At 44.0% G+C, this 20955-nt stretch overlaps 1 protein-coding gene across 1 annotated transcript in view; it reads left to right on the forward strand.

Annotated features, from left to right (window-relative positions):
* ryr1a (ryanodine receptor 1a (skeletal)) overlaps window positions 1-20955 on the forward strand; it is a 62321-nt gene that overhangs the window by 10376 nt on the left and 30990 nt on the right. Inside the window, exons 19-71 of the mRNA XM_053644831.1 lie at window positions 33-274; window positions 440-632; window positions 922-1141; window positions 1276-1380; window positions 1535-1638; window positions 1756-1839; window positions 2010-2169; window positions 2396-2543; window positions 2656-2858; window positions 3072-3246; window positions 3504-3712; window positions 3812-4170; window positions 4387-4516; window positions 4712-4872; window positions 5058-5220; window positions 5494-5580; window positions 5731-5957; window positions 6048-6477; window positions 6584-7171; window positions 7695-7895; window positions 8001-8112; window positions 8215-8358; window positions 8549-8822; window positions 9112-9226; window positions 9352-9484; window positions 9576-9670; window positions 10581-10716; window positions 11053-11239; window positions 11435-11546; window positions 11935-12055; window positions 12175-12344; window positions 12427-12647; window positions 12760-12850; window positions 13145-13285; window positions 13528-13691; window positions 13805-13883; window positions 14226-14315; window positions 14435-14575; window positions 14979-15056; window positions 15409-15484; window positions 15744-15867; window positions 16397-16512; window positions 16876-16943; window positions 17029-17150; window positions 17348-17397; window positions 17601-17661; window positions 18520-18646; window positions 19026-19137; window positions 19329-19410; window positions 19560-19690; window positions 19883-20203; window positions 20328-20568; window positions 20804-20891. Coding sequence (XP_053500806.1) covers window positions 33-274; window positions 440-632; window positions 922-1141; window positions 1276-1380; window positions 1535-1638; window positions 1756-1839; window positions 2010-2169; window positions 2396-2543; window positions 2656-2858; window positions 3072-3246; window positions 3504-3712; window positions 3812-4170; window positions 4387-4516; window positions 4712-4872; window positions 5058-5220; window positions 5494-5580; window positions 5731-5957; window positions 6048-6477; window positions 6584-7171; window positions 7695-7895; window positions 8001-8112; window positions 8215-8358; window positions 8549-8822; window positions 9112-9226; window positions 9352-9484; window positions 9576-9670; window positions 10581-10716; window positions 11053-11239; window positions 11435-11546; window positions 11935-12055; window positions 12175-12344; window positions 12427-12647; window positions 12760-12850; window positions 13145-13285; window positions 13528-13691; window positions 13805-13883; window positions 14226-14315; window positions 14435-14575; window positions 14979-15056; window positions 15409-15484; window positions 15744-15867; window positions 16397-16512; window positions 16876-16943; window positions 17029-17150; window positions 17348-17397; window positions 17601-17661; window positions 18520-18646; window positions 19026-19137; window positions 19329-19410; window positions 19560-19690; window positions 19883-20203; window positions 20328-20568; window positions 20804-20891 — 8512 coding nt within the window. The remainder of the gene's footprint in view (window positions 1-32; window positions 275-439; window positions 633-921; window positions 1142-1275; window positions 1381-1534; window positions 1639-1755; window positions 1840-2009; window positions 2170-2395; window positions 2544-2655; window positions 2859-3071; window positions 3247-3503; window positions 3713-3811; window positions 4171-4386; window positions 4517-4711; window positions 4873-5057; window positions 5221-5493; window positions 5581-5730; window positions 5958-6047; window positions 6478-6583; window positions 7172-7694; window positions 7896-8000; window positions 8113-8214; window positions 8359-8548; window positions 8823-9111; window positions 9227-9351; window positions 9485-9575; window positions 9671-10580; window positions 10717-11052; window positions 11240-11434; window positions 11547-11934; window positions 12056-12174; window positions 12345-12426; window positions 12648-12759; window positions 12851-13144; window positions 13286-13527; window positions 13692-13804; window positions 13884-14225; window positions 14316-14434; window positions 14576-14978; window positions 15057-15408; window positions 15485-15743; window positions 15868-16396; window positions 16513-16875; window positions 16944-17028; window positions 17151-17347; window positions 17398-17600; window positions 17662-18519; window positions 18647-19025; window positions 19138-19328; window positions 19411-19559; window positions 19691-19882; window positions 20204-20327; window positions 20569-20803; window positions 20892-20955) is intronic.

The raw sequence follows: 20955 nt of genomic DNA on the forward strand, positions 1-20955 counted from the left end.
TTAATGCATTTTGTTTTTTTTCTGTTTTGCAGCATGAGGCCAAACATCTTCCTGGGGACCTGTGAGGGATCCACACAGTATAAGAAGTGGTATTACGAGCTGATCGTGGATCACGTGGAGCCGTTTCTGACGGCCCAGGCGGGTCACCTTCGGGTGGGCTGGGCACTGACTGAGGGTTACAGCCCGTACCCTGGTGGAGGAGAGGGCTGGGGCGGTAATGGTGTAGGAGATGACCTCTACTCCTACAGCTTTGATGGCCTCCATCTGTGGTCGGGTGAGGAACCTGTACAGACTCATACAGACTAAATCATATGTTCCAAAACACTATTTTTTTAATGCTTGAAAAAAGTTGTTCATGGGCTTCAACTTTCATATCAGTTTGATTTAGGGAAGATTTGTTGTGTCTCTTCTGAAAAACTTGCTCTTCTCAAACACGCAGGGCGTGTCCCTCGACACGTGGCATCGCCCAATCAGCACATTCTGGCAGCAGAAGACGTAGTGAGCTGCTGTCTGGATCTAAGCGTGCCCAGTATCTCATTCCGCATTAACGGGCATCCTGTTCAGGGCATGTTCGAGAACTTCAACCTGGACGGCCTCTTCTTCCCTGTCGTTAGCTTCTCCGCTGGAATCAAGTAAAACAGCTTTGCACCATCTAGAAGAACTTCAGCATCATTTATTGATTATTCGAACCTTAAAATGTCCTTCAATGAAACTCCAGCGTGATAGAATATCCTAAGAAATACTCCCATCTGGAAAGATGTGTTAGAAATCCATCTGAATATATTATTATTATACATATTAATATTAATACATATGGTATAATGAGATGGAACCCTCAGTATGGTTTATTAGCGCTCTAACACTGATCACTATGATGCAGCAGATGAGTGACCACATGTACGTTTTCTGTTGTTCACCCAGGGTCCGGTTCCTCCTGGGTGGACGCCATGGAGACTTTAAGTTTGTTCCACCTCCGGGATACGCTCCGTGCTACGAGGCTGTGCTGCCCAAAGACAAACTTCGCATCGAACCCATTAAGGAGTATAAAAACGACTTGGATAATGATGTGAGGAACCTTCTGGGCCCAACACAGTCTCTGTCCCACACTGCCTTCACTCCAAATCCTGTGGACACCGTGCAGGTACAGCTGATCTTATCGAGTCTGATCTAAACGTCTGAGCGCATCAACAAGAACTGTTTAGAATTCAGTAATCAGACTCATTTTGTAAATGATTGTGATTGCCAGGTATTTCATTTTTCATATTTCACACGCAGATTGTTCTTCCTCCACATCTGGAGCGGATCAGAGAAAAACTGGCAGAGAACAGCCACGAGCTCTGGGCTGTAACTCGCATCGAACAGGGCTGGACTTACGGACCTGTGAGAACATACCCCCATATCCCCATACACAATATACAATATTAAATAAATACAGCGAATCTTCCTACATGTTTATAAGCGGCACGTCCTAAGCTTTACGCTGTGTTTCACCTTCTGTGGGTCTTACAGTTTATTCATTTTCTATTTCTTTCAGTTCCGTGATGATAATAAAAAGCTGCATCCGTGTCTGCTGGACTTCCAGAGCCTTCCAGAGCCAGAGAGGAACTACAACCTGGCAATGTCAGGGGAAACGCTCAAGTGAGTGAGAAGGCGTGCGTGCGTGCATGCGTGCGTGTGTGTGTATGCTTGCATGTTTAATATCTAATAGATGTCTGGGTGTGTAAACTTTTGTTCGGTTGTCTGTCTCTCCATAAGAACTCTTCTTGCCCTGGGTTGCCATGTTGGAATGGGAGATGAAAAAGCGGAGGAAAATTTGAAAAAGATAAAACTGCCCAAAACGTCAGTGACACACACACACACACACACCAGTCTTTTTTTTTTTTTTTCAAAAGTTTTACACACTTTAATTACCCTGTGATGATTATATGATTTTAAAAGTGATTGTTGCTGTTCATTAGAGAAAAACTAACAAGAATTTTAGATTAATGTTATATATCCCCTGAACGTAGCTACACGCAGAGCAACGGCTATAAACCTGCTCCTCTGGACCTGAACCACGTTAAACTGACCCCGAACCAGAACACACTGGTGGAGCGACTCGCTGAGAACGGACACAACGTGTGGGCTCGAGACCGCGTGCGCCAGGGCTGGACTTACAGCATCGTACAGGTTAGACTCATTAACATTGCTCCAGGTTGTTCCCTCTACCTGAACCTGTCCGTGTAGTTTTTTAAGCTTTTATAGGAAATGGTTACAGTCTGCTGTATTATTTATACTTATCGCTGCTTTAATGTTGCTTTTAATAATAGCATAAAACTGATGAAAAGATAATTCTGCAATCGTAAACATGACAGTTTGCTCACGATGCTCTCTGTCATGTGTCGATCGTATTCAGGACATTGTAAACAAGCGTAACCCCCGGCTCGTGCCATATAATCTCCTGGACGAGAAAACCAAGAAGACGAACAGAGACACCGTGTGCGCTGCGGTTCGAACCTTGATCGGTTACGGCTACAACATCGAGCCTCCGGACCAGGAGAGCAGTGAGTACGGTTACAGTCGAAGACTCTAAAAGAAAATGTGCAGTGATAGGAGAACTGCGTAGGAGAGTCGTGTCCATGTCCACTCTGATCTGAAGTGCGTGACTCTTCTCAGGCGGCCATGTTGGTAACGGAACTGGGAATAAGATCCGCGTGTTCAGGGCTGAGAAATCGTACGCTGTGACTCAGGGAAAATGGTACTTTGAGTTTGAGGCGGTGACAGTGGGGGAGATGAGGGTCGGCTGGGCCAGACCAAACGTCCACGCTGATAAAGAGCTTGGCACAGACGACCTCGCCTACGTCTTTAACGGCTGCAAGGTATTCACATGCAATCTCTCATAATATTGTAATAAATTTTATACATGCTATAAACAATCATTGAATAATAATGTGAGGTATTTATGTTGTTTTGTCCACCTGCTTGTCTGGCGTGCGGTGTCGCTTATCCACACACGTTATAGTAAAATGATATGATATAAAGACCGAGGCTTTGATAGTGATCTTTGTGTGTGTGTATTTGTGTGTGTTCAGGGTCAGCGTTGGCATGTGGGCAGCGAGCCCTTCGGTCGTCAGTGGCAGCCGGGAGACGTCGTGGGCTGCATGATCGACCTCGCCGAGCTGAACATCATGTTCACGCTTAACGGAGAGATGCTGATCAGTGACTCCGGCTCTGAGATGGCTTTCAAAGACATTGAGATTGGAGAAGGTACAAGGCTTTATGATATGGCAGCTGCTGTGGTCAAGGACAGGGCTGCGGTTTATATTTAACGTGAGGTGGAATCCAGTTCAAACGTTGAGCTGAACTCGAGGGTAGACACAGCTTATGGGACACTTTTTATCACCAGAGAACTGAACTTTCTGCACAGCTGATACAGTGGAAGAAGAGTAACCTCACTCAATTACGTTTGTTTACAGTGTTTTTCTCCATCGGAAATAATGCTGGTGTTTGTGCTGTTTCTCCAGGCTTTATCCCTGTATGTAGTCTGGGCCTCTCTCAGGTGGGTCGGATCAACCTGGGCCAGAACGTCAGCAGCCTGCGGTATTTTACTATCTGCGGTCTGCAAGAAGGCTTCGAGCCCTTCGCCATAAACATGAAGAGAGACATCACCATGTGGTTCAGCAAAAGCCTGCCGCAGTTCATTCCTGTTCCTACTGACCACCCTCACATCGAGGTCCATAATTAACAGCATTATGATCAAAATGTTCGATTTCTGACACCGAGTCCTAATTAAAGCGCACTGTTCTTTTCTTCTCCCACCGTTCACACGCAGGTATCCCGTGTGGACGGCACAGTGGACAGCGCCCCCTGTCTCAAACTGACCCACAGGACGTTCGGCTCCCAGAACGCCAACACGGACCTGCTCTTCTTCAGACTGAGCATGCCCATCGAGTTCCACGAGTCGTTTAAGGTAGAGGCGGGGGCGACACCGCTGACACGTGCCCTCACCATCCCGGAGGACGAGGCCCTGGAGGTCGACCCCAACTCTGAATATGAGCTGCTGAAGAAGAGCGCCACCCGCAGGGAGCAGGAGGAGAAAGAAAAGGAGCCGTCGGTACCCAAAGAGCTGCCGGGCACCAAGGAGGCGGAGAACGAGAAAGACACCACTACAGAGAAGAGCAAAAAGAGAGGGCGAGTTTAAAGGATTTATTCCGAAAAACGGCATAGGATTCACTCTCCAACATTCAGACGTTACTAAAACTTCTGGTTTTGCGGAGAGTTATGAGACAACGAAAAAAGGAGTTGTCAGTTATAAATAATGTATTTGTTAATAATAACAGTTATGTATTAGTATCTAACTGAGAACTGAAAGTAAGCTGGTAACGCTTCTGATTTACTGATTTACAGATTTTTCTCCAAAGCGAAGAAGGCTGCTTTTATCGCTCCTCCGCCTGTCGTTCCCACTGTCCCTCGCCTGATGGAGGACGTCGTCCCTGATGATCGAGACGACGTGGACATTATTTCCAATACAACTACAGTACGGGCAGCCATTTCTCAGATTCTGATTGATGACCCAATTGTTTCGTTTAAAGGAGAATGAAATCTAGCAGCAGTACTCACTGTGTCAGACTGATGATTTTAATAAACATATTGGTTCCATTGGTTATGTCAATCATCTCAAATCGTGTGTGTGTGTGTGTATTTGTATCTGTGTGTGTGTGTGTGTGTGTAGCATTACTACTCAGTGCGTGTATTTGCGGGACAGGAGCCCGGTGGAGTGTGGGCAGGCTGGGTTACTCCTGATTACCACTATTATGACCTTCATTTCGATATCAGTAAAGTGAGAAACGTCACAGTCACTGTGGGTGATGATAAAGGCAACATACACCACAGGTGGGCCATCATCATCATCATCATCATCATCATTATCATTATCATTATCTTCCTCCCCCAGATCAAATTTGAAAACTCTTTTCAATTCAGCTATCCCACAATGCTTTGCTCCATGCATAATCCCTGTGTTTTTTTTTTTTGTTTTGTTTAGCTTCTGCTCTTTTTTTTTTTTTCTTTCCCGTCAGCATGAAGCGCAGTAACTGTTACATGGTGTGGGGCGGAGAGTTCAGCGGCTCGCAACAAACACGCATCACTCAGGAGGACTTTGTCATTGGCTGCCTGGTGGATCTGGACACGGGTCTCATGACCTTCACGGCCAATGGGAAAGAGGTGAACACGTTCTACCAGGTGAGCAAGTGTTAATACTACCCGTTCTTTGGGATTTTACGTTTTCCAGTGTGTACCTTTTAATACCCCAAGTTGCACATTTTGGAAAGTCATAAATAAAACTTGGACAAACTCGTGGCTTCAAGTGGTCATGGAGTTTACTGAAGGTTTAATAGGGACAGGAGGACACATCAGGCTGATATGTGAGAGGTGCTATGTTGTAATCAAATGTGTCTAATATTTACCTGGGGCTCTGGAGGGGCTCTGTGTTAACATTGAGATGGTGTGTTTCAGGTGGAGCCCAATACCAAACTCTTCCCTGCTGTTTTCTGTTTGCCCTCCAGCCAGAACATGCTGCAGGTGGAGCTCGGCAAGCTCAAGGTCTGTTATGTTTTGGACCAGTGTTGAATCTTGGCACCGTACTTAATTCAACGCTATCATGCAGAGAACAAACTCTGCTTAATTCACCAAGTGTTATGTACCCTAACCCATGTTAAAGTAAATAAAAAATCTGACACCTTTCCTATCCAGAATATCATGCCCATCTCGGCAGCCATGTTTCGCAGCGATCGGAGGAATCCGGTCCCGCAGTGCCCTCCCCGCCTCGATGTCCAGATGCTGACCCCGGTGATCTGGAGCCGCATGCCAAACCGCTTCCTGTCCCATCAGACTGGCCGCGTTAGTGAGAGACTTGGCTGGATGGTACAGTGCACAGACCCGCTCACCATGATGGCACTACACATTCCAGAGGAGAACAGGTACATAATGGAATTTAATTCATTTAGACGTTAACGCCTGTACACTTCTACCACACTGTGGTGATTGTTGGCATCTCTTAACACTTGTAGGTGTATTGATATCCTGGAACTTTCGGAGTGTACTGACTTGCTGAAGTTTCACCACCACACGCTGAAGCTCTATGGCTCGGTGTGCGCTCTAGGAAACAACCGCGTGGCCCACGCCCTCTGCAGCCACGTGGACGAGTCTCAGCTCTTCTACGCTATAGAGAACTCGTACCTGCCCGGCCCGATCCGCAGCGGCTACTACGACCTGCTCATCTCCATGCACCTGGAGTCGGCCAAGAGGAACCGCCTCATGACTAACCGGGAGTTTATCGTGCCCATGACTGATGAGACACGCTCCATCACGCTGAGGGCTCACACACTCCCCGCCGTGGGACGCTCCACCTGCCTCCGACCTACACTGCAGTTCTCACACACCGGCTTCGTGGGTACCAACGCTGACCTGTACACACTCAGTCCTTTCATACCACTGCAGGTATGGAGAGATTTGATTGGCTGTCATCACTCCATTGCGGCATGAAATGCAATACCCGAGACATCTGATTGAACTAAATAACCACAGCCCTTCTTTTTCTCTCTAGACGCTGAAAGACCACGCCCTGAGCATGTTAACGGAGGCTGTGCAGGACGGAGGCCAGGCCATGCGTGATCCTGTAGGGGGCAGCGTGGAGTTCCACTTTGTTCCTATCCTGAAGCTGATCAGTACGCTGCTCATCATGGGTGTGTTTGAGGACGAGGACGTGAAACACATCCTCAAACTCATCGAGCCCACCGTGTTCCGAGAGGAGAAAGGCGGTCAAGCGGAGGAGGACAAGAGCGGAGAAGGAGCAGAGCGGCAGCTCGCTTCTAAAGAGGCAGGAGTGGAGGTGAAGGAAAAGGAGGAACGGGTGGATGGGTGGACTGAGGACGAAGGAATGGGAGAGGAGGAAGAAGAGGAAGAAGAACTGGAAGATGACGAAGAGGAGGAGGAAGACCAGACAGAGCAGGAAGATGAGGAAGAGCACCCTGCACCTGAGAAAGCTGACAAAGAGAAAGCAGAGCGTAGAGAGGCGGAGCCACAGGCTGAGCCAGAGGCCGGGCCTATAGTGGGGAGGGAGGAGCCTAAAGAGGAGGAGGAAGTCGGGGAGGGGCTACTGCATATGAAACTACCCGAGTCTGTAAAGTTGCAGGTATTTCTCTTTCATCTTTAGTTTTAAAGACATTTTATTTATTCACTTATTCACATAGACGTGCAAGTGTTATAAATTCATGTTAGCTTTCTAGTCTAATATTATTACGTTGTTTACCAAATTATGAAGAATATCTCACTTTCCTGTCTTCTCCTCCTCCAGTCCTCATTCTGTCCATCAAGCTGTTTTTCTCTCCCTCCACATTTATCAGCTTTGAAGGCTGTATCAAAAATTTTGCCAAAACGTGTAAAGTTATTCGATACTTAAAGTTACTCAAAAATTATTTAGAATTTTGAGATTGGTTTATAATTATGCAAATTGCAAACGCCCCCAACTCAACCCGATTGGCTCTTATGTTCGACACAATAACACTCGTCTGTCAGATCAACAGTAACTCCCAGAATTCCCAGTCAGATGATCAGGTCATCATGCAGCAAAAGAGCAGCAGTTCTCACACTTATTTTCACTCGACATAATTTTCACATTTGTTGTTAATTCATGTTTCTCCCTCTCTCTTTCTTAGATGTGTACTCTGCTGCAGTATTTCTGCGACTGTGAGCTGCGTCACCGCGTTGAGGCCATTGTCGCTTTCTCTGATAGGTTCGTCACTCAGGTTCAGTCCAATCAGAAGCAGCGTTATAACCAACTCATGCAGGCCTTCACCATGACAGCAGCAGAGACGGCTCGCAAAACCAGAGAGTTCCGTTCACCACCACAAGAACAGGTACGCTCACACACACACACACACACACACACACATATTACTTTTATACTGTGCATGAGTAGAGTAGTTATGAACTCTAAACCGGCTGTGTGTCTGTGTTCGTAGGTGAACATGCTGATGAATTTTAAGAATTGTCCAGACGAAGAGGACAGTCCTGTTCCTGAGGAAGTCCGTGGCGAACTTCAGATGTTTCACAATGACCTGCTGGCTCACTGCGGTCAGTCACTCAGTCTAACTCACTCTCTGAGCCATTCTTTACTCCACTGAGCCAGGACATCTCTTTTTAGAAACTCTTTCTTGTTCTCCTTCTCTTGTTCAGGTATACATGTTGAGGAAGAGGAGGAGGAAGAGCACGTGGACACGTCGCTGCGTGGACGATTCTTCAGGTTACTCGAAAAAGTGAAAAGACTACGGAGGAGAAAGCAGGAGACGGAGAAGGAGCCAGAGGAAGAGAAGAAACCCAGTGAGCACTGATTTGCATTGGATTTTGATTTGAATGTTGCTTTTATAACAACATTAATAACCATAAATAATTTTATGTATTGTTTATTTATTGCTGTCAGATTATAACTAATACACTGACATTAAGTTTACTTTGTGTGTGTGTGTGTGTGTGTGTGTGTGTGTGTGTGTGTGTGTGTGTGGTGTTTCAGGCACTTTGCAGGAGCTGATCTCCCACACAATGATACACTGGGCTCAGGAGTCGTTCATCCAGGACCCAGAGCTGGTGAGGCTCATGTTCAGCCTGCTGCACCGGCAGTACGATGCTCTGGGAGAGCTGATCCGCGCTCTACCCAAAGCCTACACCATCAACGCCGTGTCCATGCAGGACACCATGGAGCTGCTCGAGTGTCTTAGCCAGATCCGCTCGCTTCTCATCGTCCAGATGGGCCCTGAGGAGGAGAGGCTCATGATCCAGAGCATCGGGTAAGAACGCACAAACAACATGGACTGTACGCTGCAGTGAAATAACGAGCTAAAAAATAACAAGTTAGGCCGTGTGTTTCCGTCTATATCAGGACACTTACTTTGTTAGCAGGTTGCTGTAAACGTTTTATTAATCTTGTAAGAGACTCTCCATTGCACCATACAAATGATAAGAATAAAGCGCTTATTGTTATTTAGTAAGTAAGGAGGAGAAAATGTAAATAAATAAATAAATTTTCATCATACTAAATTCCTGGGATATAAATCACACATTCTGTCCTTTCTGCAGAAATATAATGAGTAACAGGGTGTTCTACCAGCATCCCAATCTGATGAGAGCGCTGGGCATGCACGAGACCGTCATGGAGGTCATGGTCAACGTACTCGGGGGCGGAGACTCGAAGGTAAACCCTATTTGGGATCCGTCAGCTTTAAACACCAATAAAGCACAGATTTAAGACCTGATCTTAAAGCTGTGAAATTCAAAGACCGGACTGCAATATTTTTTTATTTTGCTTGTTTTCTTCAGGAGATCCGTTTCCCACGCATGGTGACTAACTGCTGTCGTTTCCTGTGTTATTTCTGCCGAATCAGCCGTCAGAATCAGCGCTCCATGTTCGACCACTTGAGTTACCTGCTGCAGAACAGTGGCATCGGCCTGGGTCGGATAATCATGCCGTACCATGTACTCTTTAACCATACAATTTTTTTTTTTACTTTTTACTAATGGTGTTGATGATGATGCTGTTTCAGGGATGCGAGGCTCTACACCTCTTGATGTCGCTGCAGCGTCCTGTATCGATAACAACGAGCTGGCGCTGGCTCTTCAGGAGCAGGACCTGGAGAAGGTGGTCATTTCTGAACACTGAAGTCCAATTTCTGTCAGTTTAGTTCAGGGGTCGGGAACCTATGGCTCGGGAGCCATATATGGCACTTTCAGTGATCGACGGCGGGAAAATAAATAAATAAATAAGCAATCACGAAATCTAGTGTGTTAATTCAATTAAAACTCTTCATATTTTAAAATATTACACAATGCCTGTTGGTCATGTATACACTAACCAATCGTGATGCAGCACAACAGGCTCAAATTTCATTGGACGATGTGGAGCAGAGCAGTATTTTCCCAGTTAAATTAATAAATTTAATTTCATTTTTTAACAAAGGTGATGTCGTTCTTTGTGTATCGTTATTTGAGTAACATACTTTCCAGTCCAAACGTACTGATGAATTTGCAGATTTGGAAGTTTGCATTAATGGTAAGAAGTGTTCAATTTACTCTTACATACCATTTACCATTTGATGACACTATAATAGCTGGTTAAATGAAGTCCAAGTGCCACCTACAGGCCTATTAGGTGAAGTGCAGGCTGTTTCAGTAGGTCAAGAACACGCAAATGGCATTTATTACATTACTACTTTTTATAATTATGCAATAATAGTAAATATAATGACTATAATAAGAAGAAGACTTAATAAAAATGTCAAAAAGTATGTTAACTTTCCTCTGGCTCTTTTTTTTTTTGGCTTTTATGGCTCTTGCAGCTGAAAAGGTTCCTGATCTCTGGTTTAGTTAATAATGAATCTGAAATCTGATTTAAATATTTAGCTTGCACATCTTTTGTTTACTGTCTATTTATCAGGCTTGTGACTCCAACTAAAGTACATATAATTCCATACTCATATTTACATTCTTCTTTTCTGCTACAGCATTCCTTCTGCTGTATATCTGAGTTTGATGATGTTGCTCTTGTGTAGGTGGTAAAGTATTTGGCCGGTTGCGGGCTGCAGAGTTGCCCCATGCTCTTGTCGAAAGGTTACCCTGATATCGGCTGGAACCCATGCGGTGGAGAAAAATACCTCGACTTCCTCCGATTCGCCGTCTTTGTTAATGGTGTGTATGAATGGTTGTTGCGTCTCTGCTGTGAGGGATACACTCTGGGTCAGGCACGAAGATAACAGCAAAATCTATAGAGGTTTGTGGGAGACGTATTGGGAGGAAAGGTGACTGATGCAGGAGAACGGAGATGTGGCTTGTGAAATCAAACAGCTTTCGGGACCAAAATGGTTTCTGGGAAGATCTAAGCATAGCTAAGGTCCACAAGTTTGATCCTCTGTCCTTACTCATTATTGCCTACAAACTGCACTGTGCACACCCATCATCATTTGGACGGTGCATTGTGGGGACTTATATGTGTACTGAATAATCTTTGTGTTTTTGTCTATGCAGGAGAGAGCGTGGAGGAGAATGCCAACGTGGTGGTGCGTCTCCTGATCAGACGGCCCGAGTGTTTCGGCCCTGCGCTCAGAGGAGAGGGTGGTAATGGCCTTTTGGCCGCCATTGAAGAAGCCATTAAGATCTCTGAGGACCCGGCCAGAGACGGCCCCACTGTCAAAAAGGACAGACGCTTCCCTATGTATGCGTCTTTTTCTTTCTTATCTGTGTCTCTGTTACAAATACACCTGATGTATAATCACTACATTTTATATTTCAGTGACAGTTACTCGTTCCTTAAAGCCCAGACACGCTGCACAGTTTGTTGTACGCACCGTTGGTGTGGATTGTTGTAGTGTTCAGTGTCCTGTTTAGAGTTTACGTCATGTTTTGTCAGGTTTGGAGGAGAAGAGCAACACGAGGAGAGCAGAGTTCATCTGGGAAATGCCATCATGTCCTTCTACGCCGCTCTCATCGACCTGCTGGGACGCTGCGCTCCTGAAATGCATGCAAGTGTCTGCTTTATGGTTTATTTACTCTGCTTTTGCTCAGCTTCTGATAATAACTTTCATCATATTTCACTACCAACTGAGTAAAGGTTTAAGGATAGTGCACTGGTTAATAAATTACATAAAGGTAGGGTTTTTATTCATGTTTACCTGATTTTGGAAGAATTAGCATTTAAATAAATAAGTTGTCAAGAATAAATGTATATTTATGGAATAATAAAGTTAAACTTGAGCTTGACCATAGGCTTAAGTCAAATGTGTAACTGTCGTACTTCACAGTATCACACGCAACAGGTTTAGATTTTTAGTGCTGCTTCAGTGTGCTTCACTCACAAGAAAAAAGTTTGACAGGATTGATGATTGCGTGATTTGTGTTGTGCATGAGCAGCTGATCCAGGCAGGGAAAGGAGAAGCTCTGAGGATCAGGGCTATTCTCAGATCTCTGGTTCCCATTGAGGATCTCGTAGGTGTTATTAGTCTTCCACAGCAGATCCCTGCGTTTGGAAAAGGTGAGGATGATATCTATATTATATATCTAATAATTATGATAACATAGTTTGTGTTTTGTTTACATTAATCAGAACAAACATAAACACTCGATATATTGTGTATAATTGTCTCATTCTAGACAACAGTATTATCGAGCCAAAGATGTCTGCCAGTTTTGTCCCGGATCACAAGGCCCCCATGGTGCTGTTCCTAGACAGAGTGTACGGCATAGATAACCAGGATTTCCTCCTACATGTGCTGGAAGTTGGATTTCTTCCCGACATGCGAGCAGCAGCTTCCTTGGATACGGTGTGCATCTCCATCTCGTCATCGAACCTTTTCTCTTGCTGTGTTGTTTTTGTTGACCGTGTTTGTCTCTGTCATCTCCCAGGCTGCGTTCAGTACTACAGAGATGGCTCTGGCTCTGAACCGCTATCTCTGCTCGGCTGTCCTCCCTCTCATCACTAAATGCGCTCCTCTGTTCGCCGGCACCGATCACCGCGCCATCATGATCGACTCCATGCTGCACACCATCTACAGGCTCTCCCGAGGACGCTCGCTCACTAAAGCTCAGAGAGACGTCATCGAGGAGTGCCTCATGTCTCTGTGCAAGTCAGTCTACATTGAAAATAGCTGGTTATATACAGAACGGTGCGAGTGTTTTGCTCTTTTTGTGTTTCATTATTCAGCTGATGTATGGGGGGCTTTTTTTTTTTGGTCTCAGGTATCTGCGGCCATCGATGCTTCAACACCTTCTAAGAAGACTCGTGTTTGATGTGCCCATTCTCAATGAGTATGCCAAAATGCCCCTGAAGGTACTATTCTGCCCTCTAGACCCATCTGAGGTTCAGTAGTTGATTTAGTTTTACTAAATTTAATACATTCCGACAGAATAAAAAGACTTAGCGGTCGTATTAGCTTACAGTAATGACGAGGGCTATTCGATGACAAGAAAAACAACACTTTATTTAATATACTTTAATATCTGTACAGAAAATGCAGTATTAATACTAATTAATTTCTGTCAGCCAGGTTAAAGATTCATTTTGGACACTGAATAAACAGATGTGGCATCTACAAACAGAGAATCTTCCCCTGTTGTGTTGTAGTTGCTGACTAATCATTACGAACGCTGCTGGAAGTATTACTGCCTGCCCAATGGCTGGGCCAACTTCGGTGTGTCATCAGAGGAAGAGCTTCACCTGACCCGCAAACTCTTCTGGGGGATTTTTGAATCTCTGGCGCACAAGGCGAGAATTATGCATTATTACACACGGTGTCTCAGATAAATAAAACAAACAAACACATACACGAGTCACATGATCAGCTCAGTAACATTATAATAAAAACAATTCTTAGTTATTCAGACTTCTGAATCCTACTGTGATGTAGGATGTATTATAGTGTATGTAGAGCTAATGGTATAATATATGAGAATATTAAAAAAGAGATTAGAACCCTAATATAGATTTTTTTTTTTCCCTTCTTACAGAAATTTGATGCAGAATTGTTTAAAATCGCAATGCCCTGCATCTGTGCCATAGCCGGTGCCCTACCTCCTGATTATGTGGATGCCAGTTACTGTTCCAAAACAGAAAAGAAAGCGTCTGTCGATGCCGAGGGAAACTTTGATCCCAAACCGGTGGACACGACCAAGTACGAGTGTATAGATTGCTCAAAATAGCACATTATGGATTTATTATAAACACGTTCATTTGAATGCCCGTTACACTTTGATAACATTTTATTTTTGTTGCTCTTTCATCTAGCACTATAATCCCTGAGAAACTGGACGGATTTATCAACAGATACGCAGAGTACACCCATGATAGATGGGCTTTTGAGAAGGTAGAGCTGAATGTTTCACTGAATATTTTTAAAAAATTTGTGCTGTGTTTTTTTTGTTTGGTTTTGTTTGGTTTGCAGGGCGTACTGTGTACTGCGATTAATTAAAAATGAAATAGTTATATCGTTAACACCGTGGTGCTGTTATACAGTAGATAATGTCATGTTGCTTAAAATCCAGTACAGGGATTTCAGTGATTTAAAAAGGCTCAAAGGGATCAGTTTTCCCTTTATTCAGTAACTCAGCTCTCCATCTGTGCTGTTATACTGTGTTTAACGTCCTCTTTTTAAAATAAATAAAGATGTCCACACATACTGGGTTATTTGTGTTTGATGCATCTGCAGATCCAAAGCAACTGGACATTTGGTGAAGTGCTGGATGAAAACGCCAAGACTCATCCTATGCTCAGACCGTACAAAACATTTTCTGAGAAGGTAAGAGAGGGGTTTTTAAAACTTTTTTTTTTTTTTGGTGGTGGGGAAGGTGGATTTATACTGCAGCAGATTTTTCATTGTGTTTTTCTACACATGCTTTTGCATCCTTTGTTGTGCAGGATAAAGAAATTTACCGCTGGCCTATTAAAGAATCCATAAAGGCCATGATAGCCTGGGGATGGACGCTCGACAAAGCCAGAGACGGAGACGAAGACAAAGGAGAGAAGAAAGCGGCACGGAAAATCTCTCAGACCGCACAGGTAAGCGAAGACAATATGTTTTCAGTAACAAAAATCAAATACTCTAACAGCTTCCATTACCTGATCTTTACAGTACAAGAATTCATTACTGAGCACAGAGACAGATCCAGTGATTAACCGCGTCAGGAATGTTTAATATTTGTAAACTGAAATCTCATCCCTTCATGTTTTTTAACTCGTTGTGACGCCACATTTAATTCAAAAGCTGTAACATGTACAAGCCTGTCACAAAGTGTGTATATAGTGCTTTAGTACATTCATCTGTATTACTTGATGAAATGAAAGCAGTTCATTCAAATGATGCTTATTAATGATTTTTTGTGTCTTGTTAGTTGTACATGACAGCAGAGTCCACACTCTCTGACAGTCTCTGACTGATGACTTTTGTGTTTTTGTTCTCTAGGCGACGTATGACCCGAGCCACGGCTACAACCCTCAGCCTATAAACATATCCGGCATGACTCTGTCCAGAGAGCTGCAGGTAAGCTGAAATATTTATATTGCACTCTCAGGAAAAAAAAATGATAATGATAAACTTTCTATTAAGGTACAAATGCTCATCAGTGCACTGGTGCTAAGCGAACTTAAGGGCAAGTGTTTGGGACTTTTAGATTGAGGAACATAACTGTAGAAGGTACGGAATTTACACATTAAGGACTTCTGTAGACCACTCGGGGTATATTTAGATTGTTTGTAAACAAAAACATACCTGTTTTTTTTTTCTGCTAGTGATTTGTTTTGTAAGTTCTCAGTCCTCCAGGTCGTTTTAAATTGTGTAGCACTGAAATAAATAGATAGGGTACTGGAATCGTGTTTGTTTTTGTCTTCTCCAGTCCATGGCGGAGCAGCTGGCCGAGAATTACCACAATACCTGGGGACGCAAGAAGAAGATGGAGCTCCAGGCGAAGGGTTTGCATTCGTTTCCCTCCTAATACACGATAAACTGGACCCACAGGAGAGATGTCTTTAATCCCAGTGCTTTATGAGTTACCTTGGACAGTAATTATGTATAAATTATATGGCATTGCACCAGAAAAACATAGAGTGACAGAAAGTGCTAAAAACAGAGCCGCAGAGAGACACTGACGCTATGACACCATGAGATATCGTTAGTGGAGACTTCATCTCTGATCAGATAACATTCATGTTCACATTGCCGTCTCTTTAGGTTGTGGGACTCACCCTCTGCTCGTTCCCTACGACACGCTAACGGCCAAAGAGAAAGCTCGAGACCGCGAGAAGGCGCATGAGCTGCTCAGATTCCTCCAGCTGAACGGATACGCAGTGACGAGGTAAAGCACAGGGCTTCTCAAGCAAGTAACCAAACTTTAAAATAAGAGGGACAACGCACTAAGCGACACCGCACCAAGCGACACTGCGCCAAGCGACACCACACTAAGCGACACCATACCAAACGACACCACACCAAGCGACACCACACTAAGCGACACCACACCAAGCGACGCCACACCAAGCGACACCGTGCCAAGCGACACCAAGGCTAGTATCCTGAAATTCATACCCTCATACAATACTGTTACTGATTCATGGTGGTTTGTGTACGTGAAAAGAGGAACCTTTGACATTATGTGATTCAAAACGCGTAAAAATAACATCATCAGGAACATTACTGTCACTTACCATAATGTGACGAGATTCGGGGTGTGTATGTTTCACCCCAGAAACGAGAAAAAAAGTAGTTTTGACAAGATGAAATGGAATATGAAAAAATGCTGATAATAAAAATCTAAAACTGAAAGATTTTTGTGTGTGTGTATGTGTGTGTGTGTATGTATGTGTGTGTGTTTATTTACCCTACAGAGGGCTGAAGGACATGGAGAGCGACATCTCCTCCATTGAGAAGCGCTTTGCCTACGGCTTCTTACAGAAGCTGCTCAAGTGGATGGACATCGCTCAGGAGTTCATCGCTCATCTCGGTATGATCACATGCATTTCTTTCCAGAAAACACCGTTATACGGTTTTACTCGTTATACAGGAACCCGACACTGAGACAAACCCAGTGTGAGAAGTGTGCTAAAACAAAAATACGAACATCCTGTTTCATTTTTTCCCTTTCTACAGTCGTGTCAGTGAGAACAACTCCATGACTACACTGCTGTATATGCTGCATGTATCTACTGCTTTCCAAAATAGTATAAAAATAGTGTTAGATTGTATATAAAATAGTTTTTCTTAACGTATTTTATCATTAACCAGTAGGGGTGCAATACTAATTACCAAATCATATGTATATACATATCATCTTTATTATTGTGTGTGTGTGTGTGTGCGCGTGCAGAGGCGGTGGTCAGCAGCGGTCGTGTGGAGAAATCACCTCATGAGCAGGAGATCAAGTTCTTCGCCAAGGTTAAGCTTGTTTAATAACGTTTCAGAATCAGTCTCTGAAAACCAAATATATTTATATGAAGCCTCATGTTTCTGTCCTCTTCAGATCCTCTTGCCGTTGATAAATCAGTATTTTAAAAACCACTGCCTCTATTTCCTGTCCACTCCTGCTAAAATCCTGGGCAGCGGCGGCCACGCCTCGAATAAGGAGAAAGAAATGATCGCCAGGTAGTTAAAAAAAAAAACGCTTTTAAAAACACACTTGTGAAAGAAACGAATGTTAGCTTTCTTTTCATTCTTCAGTTTTTTTTTAGTATGCAGTCTTTGAAACCTTTCCTCTGCGTTGATTCTTTCTGTTTTTCTTGTTTCTCCTTTATTCATTCTTTCCCACTCTTCTGCCTTTTTCATTTCCTTTACCGCTGCAGTATATTCTGTAAGATGTCTGCTCTGGTGAGACACAGAGTTTTTCTCTTCGGTAAGATGCCTGCACACATCCTTCTCTCTCTCTCTTCGGTTGTCTTCGGTTCTTTCCTGTACCGCTGATACTCCTGTGCGTCTCTAAGTCTTTCCTGTTTATTTGCTCCAGCCAAGTCCGGAAGTCTACGTCCGCTACTCGGAGCTTTAATTTGCCGGTTATTAAACGCTGTTTCGATTCACAGCTGTGTGTTTCTGTCTTAGGAACGGACGCCCCTGCTATCGTGAACTGTCTCCACATACTCGCACGCTCGCTCGACGCAAGGTTACTTTTTTACATTTCTAAATTCATCTTATTTATCAGTTCTATATATCCATGTATATCCATGTCCATACAGGTCTCTTTCTATCCAAATCTTAAAGTGGAACAGCATTATGTTATGAAAAGGAGCACATGTGCTGTGTGTTTGTGTGTTCCAGAGTTGATGCCTCGCTAAATGTGATTTCTAAAGAATCATAACATTTTATTTCTGTATTTAACCCATTATAAGTCTTTGACACGTATGATCTCATATGGAGTCTTCACTTTTCTTTGTGGGATCTTTGTATGTACAGTAATTGCAGGAGCTAGTCATCTTATTATTATTATTATTATTAGCAGCATATGCAGTTTTCATTACTCTTTATTTTATTGCAAAACTGATCTGACTGAACTGGTTCTGGTTCTGTCTCTGTCTCTGGTTCTCTCTCTGTCTCTGGTTCTGTCTCCGGTTCTGTCTCTGTCTCTGGTTCTGTCTCTGGTTCTCTCTCTGTCTCTGGTTCTGTCTCCGTCTCTGGTTGTGTCTCTGTCTCTTGTTCTGTCTCTGGTTCTCTCTCTGTCTCTGGTTCTATCTCTGGTTCTGTCTCTGGTTCTCTCTCTGTCTCTCTCTCTCTGTCTCTGGTTCTGTCTCTGGTTCTCTCTCTGTCTCTGTCCTGGTTCTGTCTCTGGTTCACTCTCTGTCTCTGTCTCTGGTTCTGTCTCTGGTTCACTCTCTGTCTCTGGTTCTGTCTCTGGTTCTGTCTCTGTCTCTGGTTCTGTCTCTGTCTCTGGTTCTGTCTCTGGTTCTGTCTCTGGTTCTCTCTCTGTCTCTGGTTCTCTCTCTGGTTCTCTCTCTGGTTCTCTCTCTGTCTCTGTCTCTGGCAGAACGGTGATGAAATCAGGACCCGAGATTGTGAAGGCCGGGTTGAGATCATTCTTCGAGAGTGCGGCTGATGACATCGAAAAGATGGTGGAGAACCTCAAACTGGGCAAAGTGTCGAAAGGCAACCAGGTACCACAGGAAGCACATTCGAGCGCATTTCAATCAGCAAACAGTTTCAACAACACAGTACAGTACATCACATACAGGTGTGAATTAAGTACTGCACTTTCCAAATGCTAAGCTTTTCTCTGAAGTGTGAGTAGCCACCTGCTCAATATCATTTAATTAGAGTTAAAAAAAAACCCTGAAACAATATACACAGTGCCTCGTGTGACTGGAAATTTAACACACTTACACACACTGCGAGTAGTACTAGGTGTAAAACAAAAATAAAACATTACACGGTTTTATTAGCATGGCCAGTATGAGCTAGATATGGACTTCCAGGATATAATTGAATGTTTAAATGTTTGTGTGTTTGTTGTGTCTAATACTTTTCTGTGTCTAGCCGGTGAAAGGCGTATCTCAAAATATTAACTATACTACCGTGGCCCTGCTGCCGGTCCTCACCTCGCTGTTCGATCACATCGCACAGCACCAGTTTGGAGACGACGTCATACGTAAGCTGCTCTAAATCACACCGGGGCGACGTTCGCGTTAATCCGTCCAAAATCCTGAGCGGAACCTGATTGGACATCCTAGACACTTTTTCAAATAAACTTAGTTTTATAAGTTACGTAGCTAAATAAATAAAGTTGTGTTAGCGTTTGAGATCTGAGGAAATGAAACGAGTTGTTTTTTTATGTGTTAGTGGATGACCTGCAGATGTCCTGCTACAGAATCATGTGCAGCATTTACTCTCTCGGCACCGTCAAGACTCCTCATGCCGAAAGGTCTGAAGTATTTTAAACCTTTTCAGTCTGACTCGCTTTTTCCGAGTTGTGATATGTGTCACACTAAGCTGCCTTGCATCAGTGTGTGTTCAGTTTGTGTTACTGAATCACTGCGGGGTTTTTCTTGTGTTTGTGTGTGTTAATTTCAGACACAGGCCAGCTTTGGGAGAGTGTTTGGCTCATTTAGCTGCAGCGATGCCTGTGGCGTACCTCGAGCCTCATCTGAACGAGTACAATGCTTTCTCTGTTTATACCACCAAAACCCCCAGAGAGAGAGCCAGTGAGTGTCTCAGCGTTAACATGTCACTGGGACTTTCACTTCATAACACGTACAGTACACAGCCAGTGAAAAGGGGAACGTGGTGCTTAAAGTACACTGACAACAGTCGAATTTTAATTAAGGCTCTTTCTAGTGATTTTCCCACTTGAGTGTCTCGCTCTCTCTCTCTCTCTCTCTCTCTCTCTCTCTCAGTCCTGGGTCTGCCTAATGAGGTGCAGGAGTTGTGTTTGGACATCCCGGAGCTGGACGTGTTGATAAGGGATATCGGTCACCTGGCCGAATCAGGCGCACGCTACACGGAGATGCCCCACGTGATTGAGGTCACCCTGCCCATGCTGTGTAACTATCTGCCCCGCTGGTGGGAGAGGGGCGTGGAAAACCACCCCGAGCTGGAGGGCAAACTCTGCACCCACGTCACCTCCGAGCACCTCAACCAGCTCCTGGGCAGCATCATGAAGATCGTCGTCAACAACCTGGGCATTGACGAGGCTCCCTGGATGAAAAGACTGGCAGGTGATTAACGTTACATCTTTAATTAAACATCATCTAAACGTAATCGCCGTAAAGGGGCGTGCACTAATAAACCAACAGTTTTTTAAAAAGAAAAATCCAAACTGGCGTGTTGTGTGTTTTGCAGTGTTCTCTCAGCCGATCGTGAGCAGAGCGAAGCCAGAGATGCTCAAGTCTCACTTCATCCCGACGATGGAGAAGCTGAAGAAGCGCTCGGCGAAGGTGGTGGCTGAGGAGGAGCACTTGCGCATGGAGGGCAAAACGGAGGGTGACGAGGAGGAGGGAACTATACGGGACGAGTTCGCCGTCCTCTGCAGAGATTTATACGCTCTTTACCCTCTACTCATCCGCTACATAGACAACAACAGGTCATCTAAACAAAACAATTATTCATTATTAAATTATTAATGATTCATTTTTAGATATTATAGAACTGCAGCTGTTATAGGTATTTGTAACCTCCAACACACACACACACCATATATATTATTTATCTTTATTTATATAATTAGCAATTATATAATTGTATATGTTATATTTAATTAGAAACTGACAACCTAAAGGTCATGTAATGCTGAGTGTATGTGTGTGTGTGTGTGTCAGGGCGAGGTGGTTAACCTGCCCTGACCCCGATGCTGAGGAACTGTTCCGTATGGTAGGAGAGGTCTTCATCTTCTGGTCCAAATCTCATGTGAGAATATTGTGTGAAAAGTGTGATATTTGGCATATAGTATATGAGGCCACATTAGCTAGTG

The sequence above is a fragment of the Ictalurus furcatus genome, chromosome 16 (genome assembly GCF_023375685.1).
Source record: "Ictalurus furcatus strain D&B chromosome 16, Billie_1.0, whole genome shotgun sequence".
Taxonomy (NCBI): Eukaryota; Metazoa; Chordata; class Actinopteri; order Siluriformes; family Ictaluridae; genus Ictalurus; species Ictalurus furcatus.